This window comes from Oncorhynchus keta, chromosome 27 (assembly GCF_023373465.1).
Source record: "Oncorhynchus keta strain PuntledgeMale-10-30-2019 chromosome 27, Oket_V2, whole genome shotgun sequence".
In the NCBI taxonomy this organism is placed as follows: domain Eukaryota; kingdom Metazoa; phylum Chordata; class Actinopteri; order Salmoniformes; family Salmonidae; genus Oncorhynchus; species Oncorhynchus keta.
Window position 1 is genome coordinate 26,885,573 of NC_068447.1, and position 24,369 is coordinate 26,909,941.

General features: G+C 44.0%; 1 protein-coding gene across 1 annotated transcript in view; it reads right to left on the reverse strand.

The window, feature by feature from the left end:
* Positions 1 to 23,192, reverse strand: part of LOC118359700 (transketolase-like) — a 29,585-nt gene extending 6,393 nt beyond the window's left edge. The window contains exons 1-8 of the mRNA XM_035738322.2: positions 22,825 to 23,192; positions 20,929 to 21,046; positions 19,284 to 19,397; positions 13,766 to 13,863; positions 1,957 to 2,148; positions 1,629 to 1,747; positions 660 to 856; positions 289 to 453 (exon numbers count right to left, since the gene is read on the reverse strand). Coding sequence (XP_035594215.1) covers positions 289 to 453; positions 660 to 856; positions 1,629 to 1,747; positions 1,957 to 2,148; positions 13,766 to 13,863; positions 19,284 to 19,397; positions 20,929 to 21,046; positions 22,825 to 22,931 — 1,110 coding nt within the window. The 5' untranslated portion in view covers positions 22,932 to 23,192. The remainder of the gene's footprint in view (positions 1 to 288; positions 454 to 659; positions 857 to 1,628; positions 1,748 to 1,956; positions 2,149 to 13,765; positions 13,864 to 19,283; positions 19,398 to 20,928; positions 21,047 to 22,824) is intronic.
* Between the last annotated feature and the right edge of the window lie 1,177 nt (positions 23,193 to 24,369).

Sequence of the window (24,369 nt, forward strand, 5' to 3'; positions counted from 1 at the left end):
GAGGTGAATAATTTAGATATGAGGGTGTAAAAAAGCAGAAGAAGCCACTTTAGACTATAGTGATGGGTAAAGTGGAATTGCGTGTTTGTAATTCTACAGTCGTTGAAATACAAAGACGTAGGCCTACAGTATGAATGGATGGAACTTTTATGGTCATTTTGGGTTGACGTCACATAGTGCTATCAACAACAGCTTATCATTGTTATTTTGTGGTCAGTACACTTTAGTTCACCCTACTAGACCTAGACTCAGGTCAGATATGTGGCACTGGGTGTCAGCTGAGCTTACCATGTTCTGCTCAGCGATGTAGCACTCAACGTAGCGCTCGGGGTGCTCATTCTTAAAGAGCTCAGAGAAGGTTGAGTTCTTGGTGTCTCCATCCAGAGCCACAACATGCTCGTTGTAGCGGCCCAGCTTAGCAAGAGCCATGCCATAGGCCTTCCGCGTGGCAATCTGCAGCCAAACACAACCCATGGGTTAGTTCATTTAAAACACAGTTCAATATAACAGTCCACCACCATTCATGCTATCTGTCTGGGTCATGAGAAAGTCAATATACATTTTCCATGTCTTGTTCCAGGACTTAAAGCATCTCTCTCAAACGCTCTTGTTCTTTCTGTCAAGTACACACATGCACACGCTGGTGTACACACACACACCTTCTCTCCCTGTTTGTAGTTGGGTGCATTGGGCATGCGGACGTTGCGCAGGCTGACTGGCAGTGAGTCCTCGGTGGGCGTAGCGGGGTACAGGCGCTTGGTGGTGTTCATGATGCGCGCCTGGATGTCCTTCATCACCCCCTCAGCCATCTCCTTGGGCAGGGGCTTCCCATGCCAGCCCATCTTGTCCTCTGCAGCTACAACACACACAAAGAACATGAAATACATACACAGACAGAGACGCACACAGATAGATATTTATCAGAGATGGCACACTACCTCACGCATAGCAAATACACCTTTAGTATATCAGCAAGGACAAAATTGGAGAAATCTGCTTTTGTTTTATATCTAGATGACATCAGTATCGAAATGTCATAAGTTACATATTGCTCAACACTCCTCTCTCTCATCACAAAGCCTTACACGTGTGGCCATCAAAGACCATTCTATAGGTCAAGGTTCCACTTCAAAAGCCATATGCTTATGACAATAGGCAGACAAAGGCCAGTGATCTGAGTATATACTACACATCCTGAGGGATTACTAGGCTGCTGCAGCAGAAGCTCTAAAGCACTGCCTAGATTACCACAGGTTTAGGTGCCCTTCATAGAAAAGACAGGAGGGCTGAGTTGGGTCTATTAGACTTGACCCATTTTAAGGGACAGGCACAGACTAAACCTTTGTGATTTCAGGATTAGTGTGGTCTGGTAGTAGGTATTCATGACAAAGCAGCTCCCGAGCACCACAGATATGTTTGAACGTGAAGGGTAGAGGGGAGTCTGTCAGTATCACAATGAAGCTGTGCTGGTACATTTGTGTATGCATGAAAGGCGCTGCTGCTGGCATAGTATTAGGGCCTGGTTAGTCTCTGGGTGTACCCGTCTGTACTAGTGTATCAGTACATGTATCTATAGAAGAGCATGGGATTGGGTACCTGTAGAAATGTGTGTGTGTTTCTGTAGGTACCTGAGATTCCCTTGCCCTTGATGGTTTTGGCAATGATGGCGGTGGGCTGGTGACGGGGTTGGCTCAGAACCTTGGTCAGCTCCTCCACACTGTGCCCGTCCACAATGATGGCATTCCACCTACACACACACACACACACACACACACACACACACACACACACACACACACACACACACACACACACACACACACACACACACACACACACACACACACACACACACACACACACACACACTTAATTTACTGGTGCCAATACCTGGTGGGAGTAATTTACATGCTCAGGCCCATAATCATGGTCTCTAGGCTTTCTCCCAGTACCCACCCAAAGGCCTCGCAGCGTTTCTGGTACTTCTCCACATGGTGCTGCAGGGGAGCCGGGTCACTCTGACCCAGACGGTTGATGTCCAGGATGGCCACTAGGTTGTCCAGCTGGTAGTAAGATGCGAAGGACATGGCCTCCCACACAGAGCCCTCAGACATCTCCCCATCACCCAGCAGGCAGTACACATTGTAGCTACAGAGGGAAAAACAGACAGACAGACACAGACAGATAGACAGACAGACAGGGGCAATTAGAGGCTTGCAACATCACAGCAGCCAAGCTTTCATAAAAAGTAATAAACAAGTAAAGTTATGACTAATATAAATGACTAATCCACAACTTTCAATTCATTGCCACTTGATTGCCACCTAATGGCTAATGGGATGAAACGCAACACAACAGAGCAGAACAGTAATAATAATCTCTTCCTCACAATTGCCTCCCCTCGCAGAATAATATTTTCCACACAACCCCCTCCCTTCATCTTCAAAATGAGCCTCCCTCCCCGCACAGAGTGAACAGAAACAGTTGACCCCACCCTTGGCTCGGAGCTCCAATCATCCTGCATGGTAACAGGGTCTGACAGCTTTCCACTCAAATAGACATTGTCATTAAAGCGAGAAGATAGACTGAGACATGGCACGCATTCCGGGCCAAACCGCCTCGGGAAAAAAACATTCCAGAGCCCAGAGAGGGATCCACAAAACACCTGGTCCAGATCCCGCTTAACATCCCCTCTCCCGGTTATCTCGCCACAGCACCTCTCACTACACAAAGACAGACTTCCCTGCACCAACACACTGTTTAAACCTCTGAGCTGCAATTCAATTTGAATCAAATTAACACAATCTAATAGGCTCCATGATGTTATATGATACAATATCAGTCAGTGTTGACTGACTGCTTGCTATAACATGATTTGATGATAATGGTGATTATACAACTCATTAATTAGATGGTAATGAAGGGCAAAAGTAGAAATCTAAATATGAATGAATAAATGACTGTTCTATTGCTGTGGAGGAATGACACGGTTTAAAGAGCTATTAAGTCAAAAGCTGTGATGGAGTAGGGGATCTGAGGTAACCCTTCAAATGTGCATACCGGTGAGTGTGTGTGGCTTAAAACAACACACACTGGGGAACGTATCCTACACATTCTGAGGGATTACTGGGCTGCTGCAGGTCTAAAGCACTGGCCGGATGAGGCCGGGGTTTGGGTGCCCCTCGTAACATGTGCCAGGATAACCATGCAGTTTAACCTATAATTTAAGCTTCTATTTAAAACAGGTACACAATTGAGATGAACCGATATTCATTCATTCACTCTCTCCTCTCGCCAGGTGAGAATATTATAGAGGTGAGAAGAGAACACATCATACTGACACCTCACATGGAGCCCTCAGGCTCATCTGGCTTACATAGAACCAATGAACGGGAAATGTCTTAAAACCACCCTCTTGAACCTGCGCCAAATTGTTTTACGTTCTGCTTCGATTTGGTTTAGCTAAAGCATGAATAACCATATTCAAACTCCCCATTTACTAAATCAAATAAACACAGTGAATTAAACAGGGTACTGTAAGCGTGAGGCTTTATTAAAGCTGTAATGTGGCTAATCCTCCTGCTAAGTGTATCTGACACATTCACTCATTTGATTCATAAATAGTGTTCTATCTGGGACCCTGGCCTATGCATGTAGGGCTGTGGATGTTGGGGTCACCGACTGTAATAGGAAGATTGCTTTAATTAAAACAGTCATACATACAGACAAGTCACGGTTGGGGCTGGATGCTACAGTAGCTCACTTTGACAAGCTGTTCTGAGCACTGGAGCACACTCACTCACTAATTACTCATTCCCAGAGAGACACACTCAATTCAATTCAAGGAGCTTTATTGGCATGGGAAACATATGTTAACATTGCCAAAGCAAGTGAAATAGATAACATTCAAAAGTGAAATAAACAATAACCAGTAACACATTACACTCACAGAAGTTCCAAAAGAATAAAGACATTACAAATGTCATATTATGTCTATATACAGTGTTGTAACGATGTGCAAATGGTTAAAGTACAAAAGTGAAAATAAAAAAACATAAATATGAGTTGTATTTACAATGGTGTTTGTTATTCACTGGTTGCCCTTTTCTTGTGGCAACATGTCACAAAATCAGGTTTGTTTTCAAATTCGTTGTGGATCTGTGTAATCTCTAATATGGTCATACATTTGGCAGGAGGTTAGGAAGTGCAGCTCAGTTTCCACCTCATTTTGTGGGCAGTATGCACATAGCCTGTATTCTCTTGAGAGCCAGGTCTGCCCACGGTGGCCTTTCTCAATAGCACGGCTATGCCCACCGAGTCTGAAAATAGTCAAAGCTGTCCTTAAGTGTGGGTCAGTCACAGTTGTCAGGTATTCTGCCCCTGTGTACTCTCTGTTTAGGGCCAAATAACATTCTAGTTTGCTCTGTTTTTTTGTTAATTCTTTCCAATGTGTCAAGTAACTATATTTTTGTTTTCTCATGATTTGGTTGGGTATAATTGTGTTGCTGTCCTGGGGCTCTGTGGGATCTGTTTGTGAACAGAGCCCCAAGACCAGCTTGCTTAGGAGACTCTTCTCCAGGTTTATCTCTCTGTAGGTGATGGCTTTGTTATGGAATGTTTGGGAATCACTTCCTTTTAGCAGGTTGTAAAATGGTAATGTCTCTTTTCTGGATTTTGAGACCTACAAGACCCCCTCCTGAAGGACCAGTGCTGAGAGAACCCACGCCAAGAGGACCTACACCCAGACCACAGCATCACCAGCCAGACACCAACCAGCTAAGACCACCCCAAGCAAACCCTTGGTATAGAAAAGACCTAACCCATTCTATTAAATTAGTCAAAACAGGAACATTTTACATCTGGTTAGAAATGAATAAGGAAATGAACAACAGAAAATTGTCCTCATGTGTGTGCTACCTATATCCCCCCAATAGAATCCCCATACTTTAACGATGACAGCTTCTCCATCCTAGAGGGGGAGATCAACAATTTACAGGCCCAGGGACATGTACTTGTCTGTGGTGACCTAAATGCCATAACTGGACAAGAACCTGACACCCTCAGCACACAGAGGGATAAACACCTACAGTGCCTTGCGAAAGTATTCACCCTCCTTTGTGTTTTTATTTGGATTTCATGTAATGGACATACACAAAATAGTCCAAATTGGTGAAGTTAAATGAGATTTAAAAAAAACTTGTTTTAAAAAAATGTAATAAATTAAAAATGGAAATGTATTCACCCACTTTGCTATGAAGCCCCTAAATCAGATCTGGTGCAACCAATTACCTTCAGAAGTCACATAATTAATTAAATAAAGTCCACCTGTGTGCATGATCTGTCACATGATCTCAGTATACAGTTGAAGTAGGAAGTTTACATACACCTTAACCAAATGCATTTAAACTGTTTTTCCCAATTCTTGACATTTAATCCTAGTAAAAATTCCCTGTCTTCGGTCAGTTAGGATCACCACCATCTTTAAAAATGTGAAATGTCAGAATAATAGTACAGAGAATGATTTATTTCAGCTTTTATTTCTTTCATCCCATTCCCAGTGGGTAGGAAGTTTACATACTAATTGAGTGTATTTGGTAGCATTGCCTTTAAATTGTTTAACTTGGGTCAAACATTTTGGGTAGCCTTCCACAAGCTTCCCACATGTGGGTGATTTTTGGCCCATTCCTCCTGACAGAGCGGATGTAATGGAGTCAGGTTTGTGCTCGCACACATTTTTTCAGTTCTGCCCACAACATTTCTATAGGATTGAGGTCAGGGCTTTGTGATGGCCACTCCAATACCTTCACTTTGTTTTCCTTGAGCCATTTTGCCACAACTTTGGAAGAATGCTTGGGGTCATTGAAGACCAATTGCGACCAAGCTTTTTCACAAGATTTTGTGCACCAGACCCTCCTGCAGCAAAGCACCCCCACAACATGATGCTGCCACCCTGTGCTTCACGGTTGGGATGGTGTTCTTTGGCTTGCAAGCCTCCCCCTTTTTCCTCCAAACATAACAATGGTCATTATGGCCAAACAGTTCTATTTTGTTTCATCAGACCAGAGTACATTTGTCCAAAAAGTACAATCTTTGTCCCCATGTGCATTTGCAAACTGTTGCCAATCTTTTTTATGGTGGTTTTGGAACAGTGGCTTCTTCCTTGCTGAGCGGCCTTTCAGGTTATGTCGATATAGGAGTTGTTTTACTCTGGATATTATAGATACTTTTGTACCGGTTTCCTCCAGCATCTTCACAAGAACCTTTGCTTTTGTTCTGGGATTGATTTGCACTTCTCGCACCAAAGTACATTAATCTCTAGGACACAGAACGTGTCTTCTTCCTGAGCGGTATGACGGCTGCGTGGTCCCATGGTGTTTATACTTGAGTATTATTATTTGTACAGATGAACGTGGTACCTACGTTCAGGCGTTTGGAAATTGCTCCCAAGGATGAATCAGACTTGTGGAGGTCCACACATTTTTTTGCTGAGGTCTTGGCTGATTTCTTTTGATTTTCCCATGATGTCAAGCAAATAGGCACTGAGGTTGAAGGTAGGCCTGGAAATACATCCACAGGTACACTCCCAATTGACTCAAATTATGTCAATTAGCCTATCAAAAGCTTCTAAAGCCATGACATAATTTTCTTGAATTTTCCAAGCTGTTTAAAGGCACAGTCGACTTAGTGTATGTAAACTTCTGACTCACTGGAATTGTGACACAGTGAATTATATGTGAAATAATCTGTCTGTAAACAATTGTTGGAAAAATTACTTGTGTCATGCACAAAGTAGTTGTCCTAACCAACTTGCCAAAACTATAGTTTGTCAACAAGAAATTTGTGGAGTGGTTGAAAAAACTAGTTTTAATGACTCCAACCTAAGTGTATGTGATGAAAATAATCATGGCCTCTAAACCTTCAAGCTGCATACTGGACCCTATTCCAACTAAACTACTGAAAGAGCTGCTTCCTGTGCTTGGCCCTCCTATGTTGAACATAATAAACAGCTCTCTATCCACCGGATGTGTACCAAACTCACTAAAAGTGGCAGTAATAAAGCCTCTCTTGAAAAAGCCAAACCTTGACCCAGAAAATATAAAAAACTATCGGCCTATATCGTGAATCTTCCATTCCTCTCAAAATTTTTAGAAAAGGCTGTTGCACAGCAACTCACTGCCTTCCTGAAGACAAACAATGTATACAAAATGCTTCAGTCTGGTTTTAGACCCCATCATAGCACTGAGACTGCACTTGTGAAGTTGGTAAATTACATTTTAATGGCATCGAACCGAGGCTCTGCATCTGTCCTCATGCTCCTAGACCTTAGTGCTGCTTTTGATACCATCGATCACCACATTCTTTTGGAGAGATTGGAAACCCATATTGGTCTACACGGACAAGTTCTGGCCTGGTTTAGATCTTATCTGTCGGAAAGATATCAGTTTGTCTCAGTGAATGGTTTGTCCTCTGACAAATCAACTGTAAATTTCGGTGTTCCTCAAGGTTCCGTTTTAGGACCACTATTGTTTTCACTATATATTTTACCTCTTAGGGATGTTATTCGAAAACATAATGTTAACTTTCACTGCTATGCGGATGACACACAGTTGTACATTTCAATGACACATGGTGAAGCCCCAAAATTGCCCTTGCTAGAAGCATGTGTTTCAGACATAAGGAAGTGGATGGCTGCAAACTTTCTACTTTTAAATTCGGAAAACAGAGATGCTTGTTCTAGGTCCCAAGAAACAAAGAGATCTTCTGTTGAATCTGACAATTAATCTTAATGGTTGTACAGTCGTCTCAAATAAAACTGTGAAGGACCTCGGCATTACTCTGGACCCTGATCTCTCTTTTGAAGAACATATCAAGACCATTTCAAGGACAGCTTTTTTCCATCTACGTAACATTGCAAAAATCAGAAAATGTCTGTCCAAAAATGATGCAGAAAAATGTATCCATGCTTTTGTCACTTCTAGGTTAGATTACTGCAATGCTCTATTTTCCGGCTACCCGGATAAAGCACTAAATAAACTTCAGTTGGTGCTAAATACGGCTGCTAGAATCCTGACTAGAACCAAAAAATGTGATCATATTACTCCAGTGCTAGCCTCCCTACACTGGCTTCCTGTCAAAGCAAGGGCTGATTTCAAGGTTTTACTGCTAACCTACAAAGCATTACATGGACTTGCTCCTACCTATCTCTCTGATTTGGTCCTGCCGTACATACCTACACGTACGCTACAGTCACAAGACGCAGGCCTCCTAATTGTCCCTAGAATTTCTAAGCAAACAGCTGGAGGCAGGGCTTTCTCCTATAGAGCGCCATTTTTATGGAACGGTCTGCCTACCCATGTCAGAGACGCAAACTCGGTCTCAACCTTTAAGTCTTTACTGAAGACTCATCTCTTCAGTGGGTCATATGATTGAGTGTAGTCTGGCCCAGGAGTGGGAGGGTGAACGGAACGGCTCTGGAGCAACGAACCGCCCTTGCTGTCTCTGCCTGGCCGGTTCCCCTCTTTCCACTGGGATTCTCTGCCTCGAACCCTATTACAGGGGCTGAGTCACTGGCTTACTGGGGCTCTCTCATGCCGTCCCTGGAAGGGGTGCGTCACCTGAGTGGGTTGATTCACTGATGTGGTCATCCTATTTGGGTTGGCGCCCCCCCCCCCCCTTGGGTTGTGCCATGGCGGAGATCTTTGTGGGCTATACTCAGCCTTGTCTCAGGATGGTAAGTTGGTAGTTGAAGATATCCCTCTAGTGGTGTGGGGGCTGTGCTTTGGCAAAGTGGGTGGGGTTTATCCTTCCTGTTTGGCCCTCTCCGGGGGTGTCCTCGGATGGGGCCACAGTGTCTCCTGACCCCTCCTCTCTCAGCCTCCAGTATTTATGCTGCAGTAGTTTATGTGTTGGGGGGCTAGGGACAGTTTGTTATATCTGGAGTAGTTCTCCTGTCCTATTCGGTGTCCTGTGTGAATCTAAGTGTGCATTCTCTAATTCTCTCCTTCTCTCTTTCTTTCTCTCTCTATGAGGACCTGAGCCCTAGGACCATGCCCCAGGACTACCTGACATGATGACTCCTTGCTGTCCCCAGTCCACCTGGCCGTGCTGCTGTTCCAGTTTCAACTGTTCTGCCTTATTATTATTCGACCATGCTGGTCATTTATGAACATTTGAACATCTTGGCCATGTTCTCTTATAATCTCCACCCGGCACAGCCAGAAGAGGACTGGCCACCCCACATAGCCTGGTTCCTCTCTAGGTTTCTTCCTAGGTTTTGGCCTTTCTAGGGAGTTTTTCCTAGCCACCGTGCTTCTACATCTGCATTGCTTGCTGTTTGGGGTTTTAGGCTGGTTTCTGTACAGCACTTTGAGATATCAGCTGATGTACGAAGGGCTATATAAATACATTTGATTTGAGGTCAGGGACAAAGACCAGGTCAGGGACAAAGTTGTGGAGAAGTACAGATCAGGGTTGGGTCACAAAAAAATATCCGAAACTTTGAACACCATTAAATCCATTATAAAAAATGGAAAGAATATGGTACCACAACAAAACCTGCCAAGAGAGGGCCGCCAACCAAAACTCACAGACCAGGCAAGGAGGTTGTTAATCAGAGAGGCAACAAAGAGACCAAAGATAACCCTGAAGGAGCTACAAAGCTCCATAGTGTAGATTGGAGTATCTGTTCATAGGACCACTTTAAGCTGTACACTCCACAGAGCTGGGCTTTACGGAAGAGTGGCCAGAAAAAAGCAATTTCTTAAAGAAAAAAAATAAGCAAACACATTTTGTGTTTGCCAAAAGGCATAGGGGAGACTCCCCAAACATACGGAAGAAGGTACTCTGGTCAGACTAAAATTGAGCTTATTGTCCATCAAGGAAAACGCTATGTCTGGCGCAAACCCAATACCCCTCATTACTCCAAGAACACCATCTCCACAGTGAAGCATGGTCGTGGCAGCATCATGCTGTGGTGATGTTCTTCATCGGCAGGGACCGGGAAACTGGTCAGAACTGAAGGAATGATGGATGGCACAAAATACAGGGAAATCCTTGAGGGAAACCTGTTTCAGTCTTCTAGAGATTTGAGACTGGGACAGATATTCACCTTCCAGCAGGACACGGACCCTAAGCATACTGCTAAAGAAACACTTGAGTGGTTTAAGGGGAAACATTTAAATGCCTTGGAATGGCCTAGTCAAAGCCAGACCACAATCTAATTGAGGATCTGTAGTATGACTTAAAGATTACTGTACACCAGCAGGAACCCATCTCACTTGAAGGAGCTGGAGCAGTTTTTCCTTGAAGAATGGGCAAAAAACCCAGTGGCTCTACAAAGTATTGACTTTGGGGAGGTGAATAGTTATGCATGCTCAAGTTCTGTTTTTTTGTCTTATTTCTTGTTTGACCAGTGCAATATACTGTATATGCTGGAGAGCGTGCTACGGGTGGGTGTTGCTATGGTGACCAGTGAGAGCTGAGATAAGGCGGGGCTTTATCTAGCAAAGACTTATAGATGACCTGGAGCCAGTGGGTTTGGCGACGGATATGTGGTGAGGGCCAGCCAACGAGAGCATACAGGTCGCAGTGGTGGGTAGTATATGGGACTTTGGTGATAAAACGGATGGCACTGTGATAGACTACATCCAGTTTGCTGAGTAGAGTGTTGGGGACTATTTTGTAAATTACATCGCCGAAGTCAAGGATCGGTAGGATAGTCAGTTTTACGAGGGTGTTTGGCGGCATGACGGAAGGAGGCTTTGTTGTGAAATAGGAAGCCGATTATAGATTTAATTTTGGATTGGAAATGCTTAATGTGAGTCTGGAAGGAGAGTTTACAGTCTAACCAGACACCTAGGTATTTGTAGTTGTCCACATATTCTAGGTCAGAACCGTCCAGACTAGTGATGCTAGTCGGGCGGGAGGGTGTGGGCAGCAATCGGTTGAAGAGCATGCACTTAGTTTTACTAGCATTTAAAAGAAGTTGGAGGCCACGGAAAGTGTTGTATGGCATTGAAGCTCATTTGGAGGTTTGTTAGCACAGTGTCCAAAGAAGGGCCAGATGTATACAGAATGGTGTCGTCTGAGTAGAGGTTGATCAGAGAATCACGAGCAGCAAGAGCGACATCACTGATATATACAGAGAAAAGAGTCGGCCCGAGAATTGAACCCTGTGGCACCCCCATAGAGACTGCCAGAGGTCCGGACAACAGGCCCTCCGATTTGACACACTGAACTCTATCTGAGAAGTAGTTGGTGAAACAGGCGAGGCAGTCATTTGAGAAGCCAAGGCTATTGAGTCTGCCGATAAGAATGCGGTGATTGACAGTCGAAAGCCTTGGCCAGGTCGATGAAGACGGCTGCACAGTACTATCTTTTATCGATGGCGGTTATGATATCGTTTAGAACCTTAAGCGTGACTGAGGTGCACCCATGACCAGCTCGGAAACCAGATTGCATAGTGGAGAAGGTACGGTGGGATTCAAAATGGTCTGTGATCGTTTGGGTCTAGAGTGTCACCCACTTTGAAGAGGGGGATGACCGCGGCAGCTTTCCAATCTTTGGGGATCTCAGACGATACGAAAGGGAGGTTGAATAGGCTAGTAATAGGGGTTGCAACAATTTAGGTGGATAATTTTAGAAAGAGAGGGTCCAGTTTGTTTAGCCCAGCCGATTTGCAGGGATCCAGATTTTGCAGTTCTTTCAGAACATCAGCTCTCTGGATTTGGGTGAAGGAGAAGCAGGGGGGGGGGTTGGGCAGGTTGCTACAGGGGGTGCTGAGATGTTGGCCAGGGTAGGGGTAGCCAGGAGGAGAGCATGGCCAGCCGTGGAAAAATGCTAATTGAAATGATTGATTAGCGTGGATTTATCGGTGGTGCCAGTGTTTCCTATCCTCAGTGCAGTGGGCAGCTGGGAAGAGGTGCTCTTATTCTCCATGGACTTTACAGTGCCCCAAACTTTTTGGAATTAGTGCTACAGAAAGCAAATTTCTGTTTGAAAAAGCTAGCCTTAGCTTTCCTAACTGACTGAGTATTACGCTCTCAGAGAGTTCTGTCAGTCCACTGACACCCCTATCAGATCACAGCAAAAGCACACTCTACTAAACAGTACATTTGACCTCTCAGCTTCCTTATCAAATAAAAAAAAGTGCAAGCAGACAACCTAAGAAAATGAACAACAATGACAAATGGTTTGATAAAGCAAACACCATTGTATATACAACCGATATTTATGTTTATTTATTTTCCCTTTTGTACTTTAACTATTTGCACATCGTTACAACACTGTATTTAAACCTAATAGGACATTTGAAATGTCTTTATTATTTAGAAACTTCTGTGAGTGTAATGTTTACTGTTAATTTTGATTGCCAACGCAAGTGAAATAAACAATATAAACGTGTTTCCCATGCCAATAAAGCCCCTTAAATTGAATTGATATTTAATTGAGCGAGAGAGCGGGATATGGTAAGAGTGAGAGAGCACGAGAGAAAAGGAGAGCGCGAGAGAGAGCGAGAGAGACCAAGAGAGAGAGCGGGAGAGAGTGAGCGGGAGAGAGGGCGAGCGTGAGCGGGGGAGAGGGCGAGAGCGTGAGCGGGGGAGAGGGCGAGCGTGAGCGGGGGAGAGGGCGAGCGTGAGCGGGAGAGAGGGCGAGCGTGAGTGGGAGAGAGGGCGAGCGAGGGGGAGAGAGAACAAGTGGGCAAGAGCAGGCGAGAGTAGGCGAGAGCGTGCGAGTGAGAGAGAGTGCAAGGAAGAGAGAGAGAGCAAAAGAGAGGAGAGCGCAAGGGGAAGTAGTGAGAGAAAAGAAGAGAGGTGAGGTTAAGAGCAAGAGAGGGAGAAGATGGCGGCTCTCTCGCAGCCCTGATTATTAGAGCAGAAGAATTGACTGAACACAAAATGCAGAGAAGGCGCAACCAACCCATCACACGTATACATTATACGTCAGACTGCTCTGTTGTACGGACCAAAAATGAAACCAGAGAATAGCAACAACAAAATCATAGTATCTCTAATAAACCATTTTAAAGTACTTCCCTAACCCCAAAGTACAGCCCAGCTATCCTACTGTTATATATTTGTATATGGATTCAGATATGAAGGTGAATCTGCTTGTCACATACATATTGCCATAGACAGTATTCCAGGCTCCATAGTTTGCCAGTGTTGCCACGTGGCCATTCTTGAACAGACCTCGTTTCTCACAACAAAGACGCTGGCTTCCATACCATATTCAATGATGAAACAGCCAGCCAGCCTGTCTCCACGACACCACATACAAGATCAGCTATGGCTGTCAGCCTGCGTCTACTCTCCTGACAGGAGGTGAAACATCAGATCTTCTTACTGTTTGCAGTGTGCACCATGAGTATAGATGTGTGTATTGTGTACATGCAAGCTTTGTCTATGAATGGGTCTCTTTATGCCTGTGTTGGAAAGTATCACTGTGTATGTTCATAGTAGGTGTGTCTGATTTATCTAATTGCACATATTTCCTTGTGCATACTCCCCTTTGTATATTCCCAATGCATGTAATTATTTGTGTTTGTGTGTTGGTCGATCTGTCTGTGTTCTGGTTTAGCCAGACAGCGTACGATCACACAACTAAAGCATGAACTTAGAAGGGAGTTAAGCATCTAATGGAGTCATGTGCTAAACTACACATTATGTGCTTGCGCGTGTGCGCGCGCGCGTGCGTGCGCGCGTGCGTGCGTGCGCGCGTGCGTGCGTGCGTGCGTGCGTGCGTGCGTGTGTGAATGGTATTTCACCTGGCCTTGTCAAAGTATTTCCCAGTGTAGGCCATCCCACAGGCAGCACCCAGACCCTGTCCAAGAGAGCCGGTGGCCACATCCACAAACTGCTGCTTCTGTTAACACACATAAACATACACAAATGTTAAGACACTACACAAACACGTCGCAGCACACACAACATGCATAAACACACATTACACAACCTCATCAAACATTATGCAAATGATGCAGTTAAACATTGCACAGACATCTATTTGCTAACAAAGACGAACTATTCAGTCATAACACACCCACATTCAGTCTCTGGCATGCACATGACCATCACAATCATATACAAATCAAATGTTATTTGTCACATGCACCGAATACAGCTGGTGTAGACTTTACTGTGAAATGCTTAATACAATACAATTAAATCCACAAGAATGGAGCTACAGTATATACAGGGAGTAGCAGTACCAGATCAATGTGGAGCTATATACAGGGAGTAGCAGTACCAGATCAATGTGGAGCTATATACAGGGAGTACCAGTACCAGATCAATGTGGAGCTATATACAGGGAGTACCAGTACCAGATCAATGTGGAGCTATATACAGGGAGTAGCAGTACCAGATCAATGTGGAGCTATATACAGGGAGTACCAGTACCAGATCAATGTGGAGCTATATACAGGGAGTACCAGTACCAGATCAATGTGGAGCTATATACAGGGAGTAACAGTACCCGATCAATGTGGAGATATATACAGGCAGTACCAGATCAATGTGGAGATATATACAGGGAGCACCAGTACCAGATCAATGTGGAGCTATATACAGGGAGCACCAGTACCAGATCAATGTGGAGCAATATACAGGGAGCACCAGTACCAGATCAATGTGGAGCTATATACAGGGTGTACGTGTACCAGTCCCAGATCAATGTGGAGCTATATACAGGGAGTACCAGATCAATGTGGAGCTATATGCAGGGAGTAGCAGTACCAGATCAATGTGGAGCTATATAGGGGGAGTACCAGTACCAGATCAATGTGGAGCTATATACAGGGAGTACCAGTACCTGATCAATGTGGAGCTACAGTATATAGAGGGAGTACCAGTACCAGATCAATGTGGAGCTATATACAGGGAGTACCAGTACCAAATCAATGTGGAGCTATATATAGGGAGTAGCAGTACCAGATCAATGTGGAGCTATATACAGGGAGCACCAGTACCAGATCAATGTGGAGCTTTATATAGGGAGTAGCAGTACCAGATCAATGTGGAGCTATATACAGGGAGTAGCAGTACCAGATCAATGTGGAGCTATATACAGGGAGTAGCAGTACCAGATCAATGTGGAGCTTTATATAGGGAGTAGCAGTACCAGATCAATTTGGAGCTATATACAGGGAGTAGCAGTACCAGATCAATGTGGAGCTATATACAGGAGTAGCAGTACCAGATCAATGTGGAGCTTTATATAGGGAGTAGCAGTACCAGATCAATGTGGAGCTATATACAGGGAGTAGCAGTACCAGATCAATGTGGAGCTATATACAGGGAGCACCAGTACCAGATCAATGTGGAGCTATATACAGGAGTAGCAGTACCAGATCAATGTGGAGCTATATACAGGGTGTACGTGTACCAGTACCAGATCAATGTGGAGCTATATACAGGGAGAACCAGAACAATGTGGAGCTATATACAGGGAGTACCAGTACCAGATCAATGTGGAGCTATATACAGGAGTACCAGATCAATGTGGAGCTATATACAGGGAGCACCAGTACCAGATCAATGTGGAGCTATATACAGGGAGTACCAGATCAATGTGGAACTATATACAGGCAGTACCAGATCAATGTGGAACTATATACAGGCAGTAACAGTACCAGATCAATGTGGAGCTATATACAGGCAGTACAAGTACCAGGTCAATGTGGAGCTATATACAGGGAATACCAGTACCAGATCAATGTGGAGCTATATACAGGGAGTACCAGTACCAGATCAATGTGGAGCTATGTACAGGGAGTACCAGTACCAGATCAATGTGGAACTATACAGGGAGTACCAGTACCAGATCAATGTGGAGCTATATACAGGGTGTACGTGTACCAGTCCCAGATCAATGTGGAGCTATATACAGGGAGTACCAGATCAATGTGGAGCTATATGCAGGGAGTAGCAGTACCAGATCAATGTGGAGCTATATAGGGGGAGTACCAGTACCAGATCAATGTGGAGCTATATACAGGGAGTACCAGTACCTGATCAATGTGGAGCTACAGTATATAGAGGAGTACCAGTACCAGATCAATGTGGAGCTATATACAGGGAGTACCAGTACCAAATCAATGTGGAGCTATATATAGGGAGTAGCAGTACCAGATCAATGTGGAGCTATATACAGGGAGCACCAGTACCAGATCAATGTGGAGCTTTATATAGGGAGTAGCAGTACCAGATCAATGTGGAGCTATATACAGGGAGTAGCAGTACCAGATCAATGTGGAGCTATATACAGGGAGTAGCAGTACCAGATCAATGTGGAGCTTTATATAGGGAGTAGCAGTACCAGATCAATTTGGAGCTATATACAGGGAGTAGCAGTACCAGATCAATGTGGAGCTATATACAGGGAGTAGCAGTACCAGATCAATGTGGAGCTTTATATAGGGAGTAGCAGTACCAGATCAATGTGGAGCTATATACAGGGAGTAGCAGTACCAGATCAATGTGGAGCTATATACAGGGAGCACCAGTACCAGATCAATGTGGAGCTATATACAGGGAGTAGCAGTACCAGATCAATGTGGAGCTATATACAGGGTGTACGTGTACCAGTACCAGATCAATGTGGAGCTATATACAGGGAGAACCAGAACAATGTGGAGCTATATACAGGGAGTACCAGTACCAGATCAATGTGGAGCTATATACAGGGAGTACCAGATCAATGTGGAGCTATATACAGGGAGCACCAGTACCAGATCAATATGGAGCTATATACAGGGAGTACCAGATCAATGTGGAACTATATACAGGCAGTACCAGATCAATGTGGAACTATATACAGGCAGTAACAGTACCAGATCAATGTGGAGCTATATACAGGCAGTACAAGTACCAGGTCAATGTGGAGCTATATACAGGGAATACCAGTACCAGATCAATGTGGAGCTATATACAGGGAGTACCAGTACCAGATCAATGTGGAGCTATGTACAGGGAGTACCAGTACCAGATCAATGTGGAACTATACAGGGAGTACCAGTACCAGATCAATGTGGAGCTATATACAGGGAGTACCAGTACCAGACCAATGTGGAGCTATATGCAGGGAGTACCAGTACCAGATCAATGTGGAGCTATATACAGGGAGTACCAGATCAATGTGGAGCTATATACAGGGAGTACCAGATCAATGTGGAGCTATATACAGGGAGTACTAGTACCAGATCAATGTGGAGCAATATACAGGGAGTACCAGTACCAGATCAATGTGGAGCTATATACAGGGAGTACCAGTACCAGATCAATGTGGAGCTATATACAGGGAGTACCAGTACCAGAGCAATGTGGAGCTATATACAGGCAGTACCAGATCAATGTGGAGCTATATACAGGGAGCACCAGTACCAGATCAATGTGGAGCTATATACAGGGAGTACCAGCACCAGATCAATGTGGAGCTATGTAAAGGGAGTACCAATACCAGATCAATGTGGAGCTATATACAGGGAGTACCAGTACCTGATCAATGTGGAGCTATATACAGGGAGTACCAGTACCTGATCAATGTGGAGCTATATACAGGGAGTACCAGTACCAGATCAATGTGGAGCTACAGTATATACAGGGAGTACCAGTACCAGATCAATGTGGAGCTACAGTATATAGAGGGAGTACCAGTACCTGATCAATGTGGAGCTACAGTATATAGAGGGAGTACCAGTACCTGATCAATGTGGAGCTATATACAGGGAGTACCAGTACCTGATCAATGTGGAGCTATATACAGGGAGTACCAGTACCAGATCAATGTGGAGCTATATACAGGGAGTACCAGTACCAGATCAATGTGGAGCTATATACAGGGAGTACCAGTACCAGATCAATGTGGAGCTATATACAGGGAGTACCAGTACCAGATCAATGTGGAGCTACAGTATATTCAGGGAGTACCAGTACCAGATCAATGTGGAGCTACGGTATATAGAGGGAGTACCAGTACCAGACCAATGTGGAGCTATATACAGGTAGTACAAGTACCAGACCAATGTGGAGCTATATACAGGGAGTACCAGTACCAGACCAATGTGGAGCTATATACAGGGAGTACCAGTACCAGACCAATGTGTAGCTATATACAGGGAGTACCAGTACCAGACCAATGTGGAGCTATATACAGGGAGTACCAGTACCAGAACAATGTGGAGCTATATACAGGGAGTAGCAGTACCAGATCAATGTGGAGCTATATGCAGGGAGTACCAGTACCAAATCAATGTGGAGCTATATACAGGGAGTACCAGTACCAGATCAATGTGGAGCTATATGCAGGGAGTACCAGTACCAGATCAATGTGGAGCTATATACAGGAGTACCAGATCAATGTGGAGCTATATACAGGGAGTACCAGATCAATGTGGAGCTATATACAGGGAGTAGCAGTACCAGATCAATGTGGAGCTATATACAGGGAGTACCAGTACCAGATCAATGTGGAGCTATATACAGGGAGTACCAGTACCAGACCAATGTGGAGCTATATACAGGGAGTACCAGTACCAGATCAATGTGGAGCTATATACAGGGACTACAAGTACCAGACCAATGTGGAGCTATATACAGGGAGTACCAGTACCAGACCAATGTGGAGCTATATACAGGGAGTACAAGTACCAGATCAATGTGGAGCTATATACAGGGAGTACCAGTTCCAAACCAATGTGTAGAAGTATAAGGTATTTGAGGTAGATACTTTTCAGAAAACACACACACACTTCCTCTCAAACACACTTCCTAAACACACACATTCATTCAGTGCTCATGGTAACTGATCAACAGGGCAAATCAATGTGTAAGTATTAGGTGAATAGGCACTGAATCTTAGTTGAGGGAATCAGTGGGCTACTCACGTGTGTGTAAACAGAGCATGGCATTACTGTGTATTCAGACACAGGGCCTGGGGCCACCTGTCTCTGCCACACAAACACATCTTTGTGACATACAGTCTACACCACAGTACATAGTGGGTCTTGTGTGCTCAGACTTCCTCTCTCCAACAAGGGAATACCAGTGCCCTGAAAAAGGACATGCTTTGGCTTTGGAAATGAGGACAAATTTGACCCTGGTTCATAAGAGACCACAGGTAACAAGCGGTAGTGGATGAACGGGTTTGTGAGGAACAAAGGGCTAAATATAAACCAGGCTTGTGGAAGAGTGACACTCTGGGTTAATGGAGTTAAGAGGTTATTTGTGGACCAAACAGGGTTGTGTCTTGTGGATTGATGGGTCACTTCCTATTCCTGTTCTTACCGGCACAGGATGTCCCTCCAGGATGGAGTCAACCTTACGGAGGTTGAGCAGCTCGCTGTCCTTCAGGTAGCCTGCCTCAGCCCACACTGCATACAGCACCGGTGCCGCATGACCCTGGAGGAGAGAGAAAGAGCGAGAGGGACACAGAGAGAGAGAGAACGGTCTCACAGATACAAGTCACTCTTAGACTTCATTGAGTAATAGAAAGAGACTTTATTACCATCACACACAGACATGACCACATTCAGACAGAACATGCACAACGGGGCCTTAGCTAATGCAAGCACACTTCAATCATTTACGACAACCACCTTTCATAGCAGAGCTGTTATTCCCTATGTTACACTCTCACATACAGTATCACACTTTGTGCCTGGACTAATTTGAGTTCTGGGATTGGGAACATTATCCCAAACCTTCTTCCTTCCCTCCAAATGAATTAAGCTCCAGTAGTCTCAATAGGATTACGTCCACGCCTCCCGGTCTGTCTCCTAAAGCAGTGGTTCCCAAACTGTGGAACTCAGTCAGGCTTTGAATTTACTCTTGAAAGTTGTCATAATAGAATGCACAAGGTGCCATTTCAAAAGTGGTTAGTGCAACAGCAATATTCCACGTCATGTCAATCATAGAGAGCTATTTATAACTTGTCAGAAATGTCCAGTTGACCATCTAGCTCATGTCAGCTAATGTTGATGCGGGATATTCCCCAATGATGAAAGGGGGCATGAGTGAAAAGGTTTGGGAACCGTGGCCCTAAAGAATCCCAGGTCCCAGATTACAGGTTTACTTTACATTGGGCCTTTAAGAACTCTAATCATATGGCTGGTTCTTCACAGCACAGACTGGCCAAAGCAATCTGACTGGTTAAAATCCTATGAATATACAACTGTCCATCCCATTCATCAGGTTGTTTTTTGAAAATGGTATTAGTTTGATACAATGCCCTAGTGCTTACTAGGGGCCATAACCACTCTCTCAATCTACTGAACAATCTGGCCTTAATGGCCATGTACTCTTATAATCTCCAGCCAGAAGAGTACAGGCCACCCCTCAGAGCCTGATTCCTCTAGGTCTCTTCCTAAGTTCCAGCCTTTCTAGGGAGTTTTTCCTAGCCACTGCTTCTGCGTCTCTTGCTCTCTGGGTTTTAGGCTGGTTTCTGTATAATCACTTTGTGACAACTGCTGACGTAAAAAGGGCTTTTGATTGATTGACAGACAAACTTGATTATCATAAGGTGAATGCACCAATTTGTAAGTCGCTCTGGATAAGAGCGTCTGCTAAATGACTTAAATGTAATGTAAATGTAAATGTAAACTGTATCTGAGGCTGATGAGGCCATTAAGGAAGATGCAGGGCTGCTACAGTAGGTCTGACCTCAGAGGTGAACATGGATTTGGCTGACAGGACTGATTAAGGCAGGGGAATGAGACTGGTACGTCATTTTTTAATTGTTCCCCTCTAATCAGGGACTGATTTAGACGTGGGACACCAGGTGTGTACAATTCATTATCAGGTAGAACAGAAAAACAGCAGGCTCCGGATGCCGTAGAGTAAGAGTTGAATACCTCTTGTCTCTAGACCATAGAAATATAATCCCCATTCAAGTCAATAATAATGATATTTCTAGACAGGGTTAGAGTGGTACCTTGGAGAGGACGAAGCGGTCATTGTTGATGTTGCAGGGGTCCTCAGGGCGGTACTTCATGGTGTTGAAGAAGAGCACAGACATGATCTCTGCCACACTGCAGCATGATGTGGGGTGTCTGGAGGGCAGAGGACAGGGAGTCAGACCAGGGCTCTGACTGACACACACACACACACACACACACACACACACACACACCTACCTCCATGCGCTCAGGACACTGCAGTGTAGAGCAAGAAAGTATAAACACACACACTCGCCATAAATGATCTACAATCAGTTTACTATAGACTATTTCATTGCACTCCCATATATTCAGTAGACACACACCCAAAGTACTGAACAGACACTGTCCTGTGATGTCATTATAGGAAACAAATCCATCTTTAATGGAACTTGATCATTCAGACCTGAACGCTGATATGCATTCTTCATTTAGTGCAGGGGCTGGCCTATATTAGTCTGTCTGCCAACTGTAAACTTCATGTTGTGATAAAGCTTTAACACTCAATGCATGTGAAACGTGTTCTTTTCGCTCTTTTGCCTTTGACTTCACATTAGTGAATTCATTCACAACAATCAATCTGCTGTCTGTTAGATAAGGCAGACCCTCTTCCATACATTCAGTCTGGGTTAGACAGTTCATCAAGCAATGAGCTGGAGGACAGACAGCATTGTGATCATTCCATTGCACTTTAAAGTTGTATTATAGCAGACCACAAATACACTCCTTTCTCCTTCATTGCCAAAACTCCATGCTTGAGGTTAAATGCAAAATAAATCAATATTTAAACAGTTTTTTAAAGAATCTATAACATATGAGATTCCAAACAGAGCATGCCTGTTGTAATATGTCACAATAACACAGGTGCCTGGTACCCACCAGAAACGGAAATTTTAAATCAACCTGAAACGGAAAGGTGGTCAAAAAAGACAAAATTCAATTAAATGTTGATTGGATTAAATAAACAATGAACAGATGAAAGAATGAACACATAAAAAGGTATAGTTTAATTGTGCCTTGGACTTATTTGTTGAGGTGGAAGTATACACATGTATTAAAAGGTTGTATCCTCAGACATTGTGGTTATTATGCGTCAATAGCATATTTTATTTGAGCTGTTAACTATACTGTAATAAAAAAGGAAATAAGAAAAAGGAATGAATTAATCTCTCAAAATATAAAGAATATTTATTGTACCCCTATACTAAGGACAAGCCTGAAAAATATGAATAGAAAGGGGAGCGCATTGTCCAGGGAGTGATTGTCCTGGTCGCGGTGGCCTGACAGTATCATCAGCCAGTCGCAAATCGTTCCGCTCTGCGAAGATGATGGCCACTGGAGGCTGAATTTACTCAGGAGCACCAGGAACGAGCGCGGTCTCTTTAGTTGCGTCGAAAGCGGGTCCATTCCACACAGTCAAAAGCCCACGTCGCCACCACGCGTAAAGACCCATTCTTTACGGAATCATAATGAATGGGTTTGCTCTCAAAAAATGCATTCAAAAATAAATGGGCATTAAGATACTGTACAATCGAAAATAATGCACCTGCTTCGAGTAGCCTAGTCTATTAGAACGTACGAGAATACGACATTACTAACAAAAGTTCACAATGTTATCTCTGCATATTTTATCTATATGGTATCTGCATGGTTTACATCCCACATTTAAGACATGTCGATCATTAATGCCAAATGGATGGCATTGAAAGGGTAGAATTAAGAATAGTCGTAGCCTGTTCTGGAACAATGCGTAATATGCGCATAAAATGGACATACAATGTCCGAGCCATGGCTATTACGCATGTAAACCCATCACATAGCCTGCACGGATGGACACCTCATATTACAAATGTATTTTTCTTTTGAATTGAAAGCATTGAAGCAGCGCTTACCCGCTGCCTGCAGCAGTTGTAGCCTTTATAGAGTTGATCCTGAGCCGGTTGGCTACGTTCCGAAGTGCCTGCAGAGTCTGTTGGTCGGGTTTGTGATAGTCCTCCATCTGTGCGCAATTCTGTCAAAAATACACTTCAAAAATAAAATACTGTACGAACAATGTCAGGGTCAAGACTATGAAATATGTGCGGGGGATAGAGGCAGAGAGAATGACAGAGAGAGGGGCGTGTTAGTAAACCTATGATTGAATATGGCTAATCTAGAGCAAAAAGGAGACGGACTCAACAAACTCAGAGAGGTAAGGGTGCGTATGTAGCAGCGCAAAGTATGCTACATCCCAAACAGTTACGCATGGACGAAATGGGGGAGGCGGAGTTGCCAAGGCCAAGTGGATTGGACTTTAACTGCCACGCCCCCGTCGCCACTACGAGTCACAGGCTCCCCACACTGTCGCTCCTACGGAAGGACCAGGGGACAGCAGGGGCCGGACATGTTGAGATGTAGAAGGCTACTCTGTTAGTGCTGTCAAAGACCAGGGGAAAGTGGATGATTGCATACAGGTCTACTGTTGGTCATTACCTACAAAATGTTCTCCATTGGTACAGTAGTAGTCAGAAATATTTTGTTGTTGGGGAAACAGCCAACTTCTACAACTCTACACATTTTGACACGGGGCAAAGAGAAACATTTTATAATCTCATGCTATTCTAAACATTTTGCCACGAGGCTGAGAGAAAATGTTCCTGATTTAATGCAAATTTTCTTGCAATTGTAAACATATTGTTATGCGGCAGAGAGAAAATGGTGCAATTTTATAGCTAACCTCGTGCTATTCTAGCAGTTTTAATGCTAATTTCCTGCTATTCTACACGTTGCCATTCTTGTCATTCTATTTTTATGACATGTTCGATACTATCTGGGGAGAAAGTTTTTTTTTTTTAAATGGCATATTTTAGTATTTTTTTTTTAGGACTGTGGTATATAAAGTTAATTAGGTCTATTCTATCACTCATTCATATGCACTACACAACTGCACCAGCCATAACGAAAATCTGCCAACTGGCACCCCGTATGTCCATGCTCACTCTCTTCAGTCTTTTTGCTATGCGAAATGGGGAAGAACCTGTGAACAAAAGTGGCACCATGTGCTGATTGAAAATGTGGCCACTACTATACAGTATAAAACAAAGGCTGGAAGAATGGGGCGTACTGGGAATAGCGCGGTAAAGAACACTGGCATCTGGCGACTGGGACAGAAGAAAAACAAAATAAAGTAACCTTGCTGCCCTCTATTGGCTTATTCAAGATATGCCTTGAACTGCATCTCAATCATCCAAAATGGCCACCTCTCCTTGTCTCCACCTCTCCAAATGCTATGACACCAGGGGTGCATCTCAATAGTCCAAGGTGGTTTCTTCTCATTTCCTTTCCTTCATTCTCACTGACATGAAAAACTGGTTAGATTACAGCGGATGGAGAGGGAACGAGGAGAAGAAACCACCTTGGAATACTGAAATGCACCCCTGGTGTTATATCATTTGCCT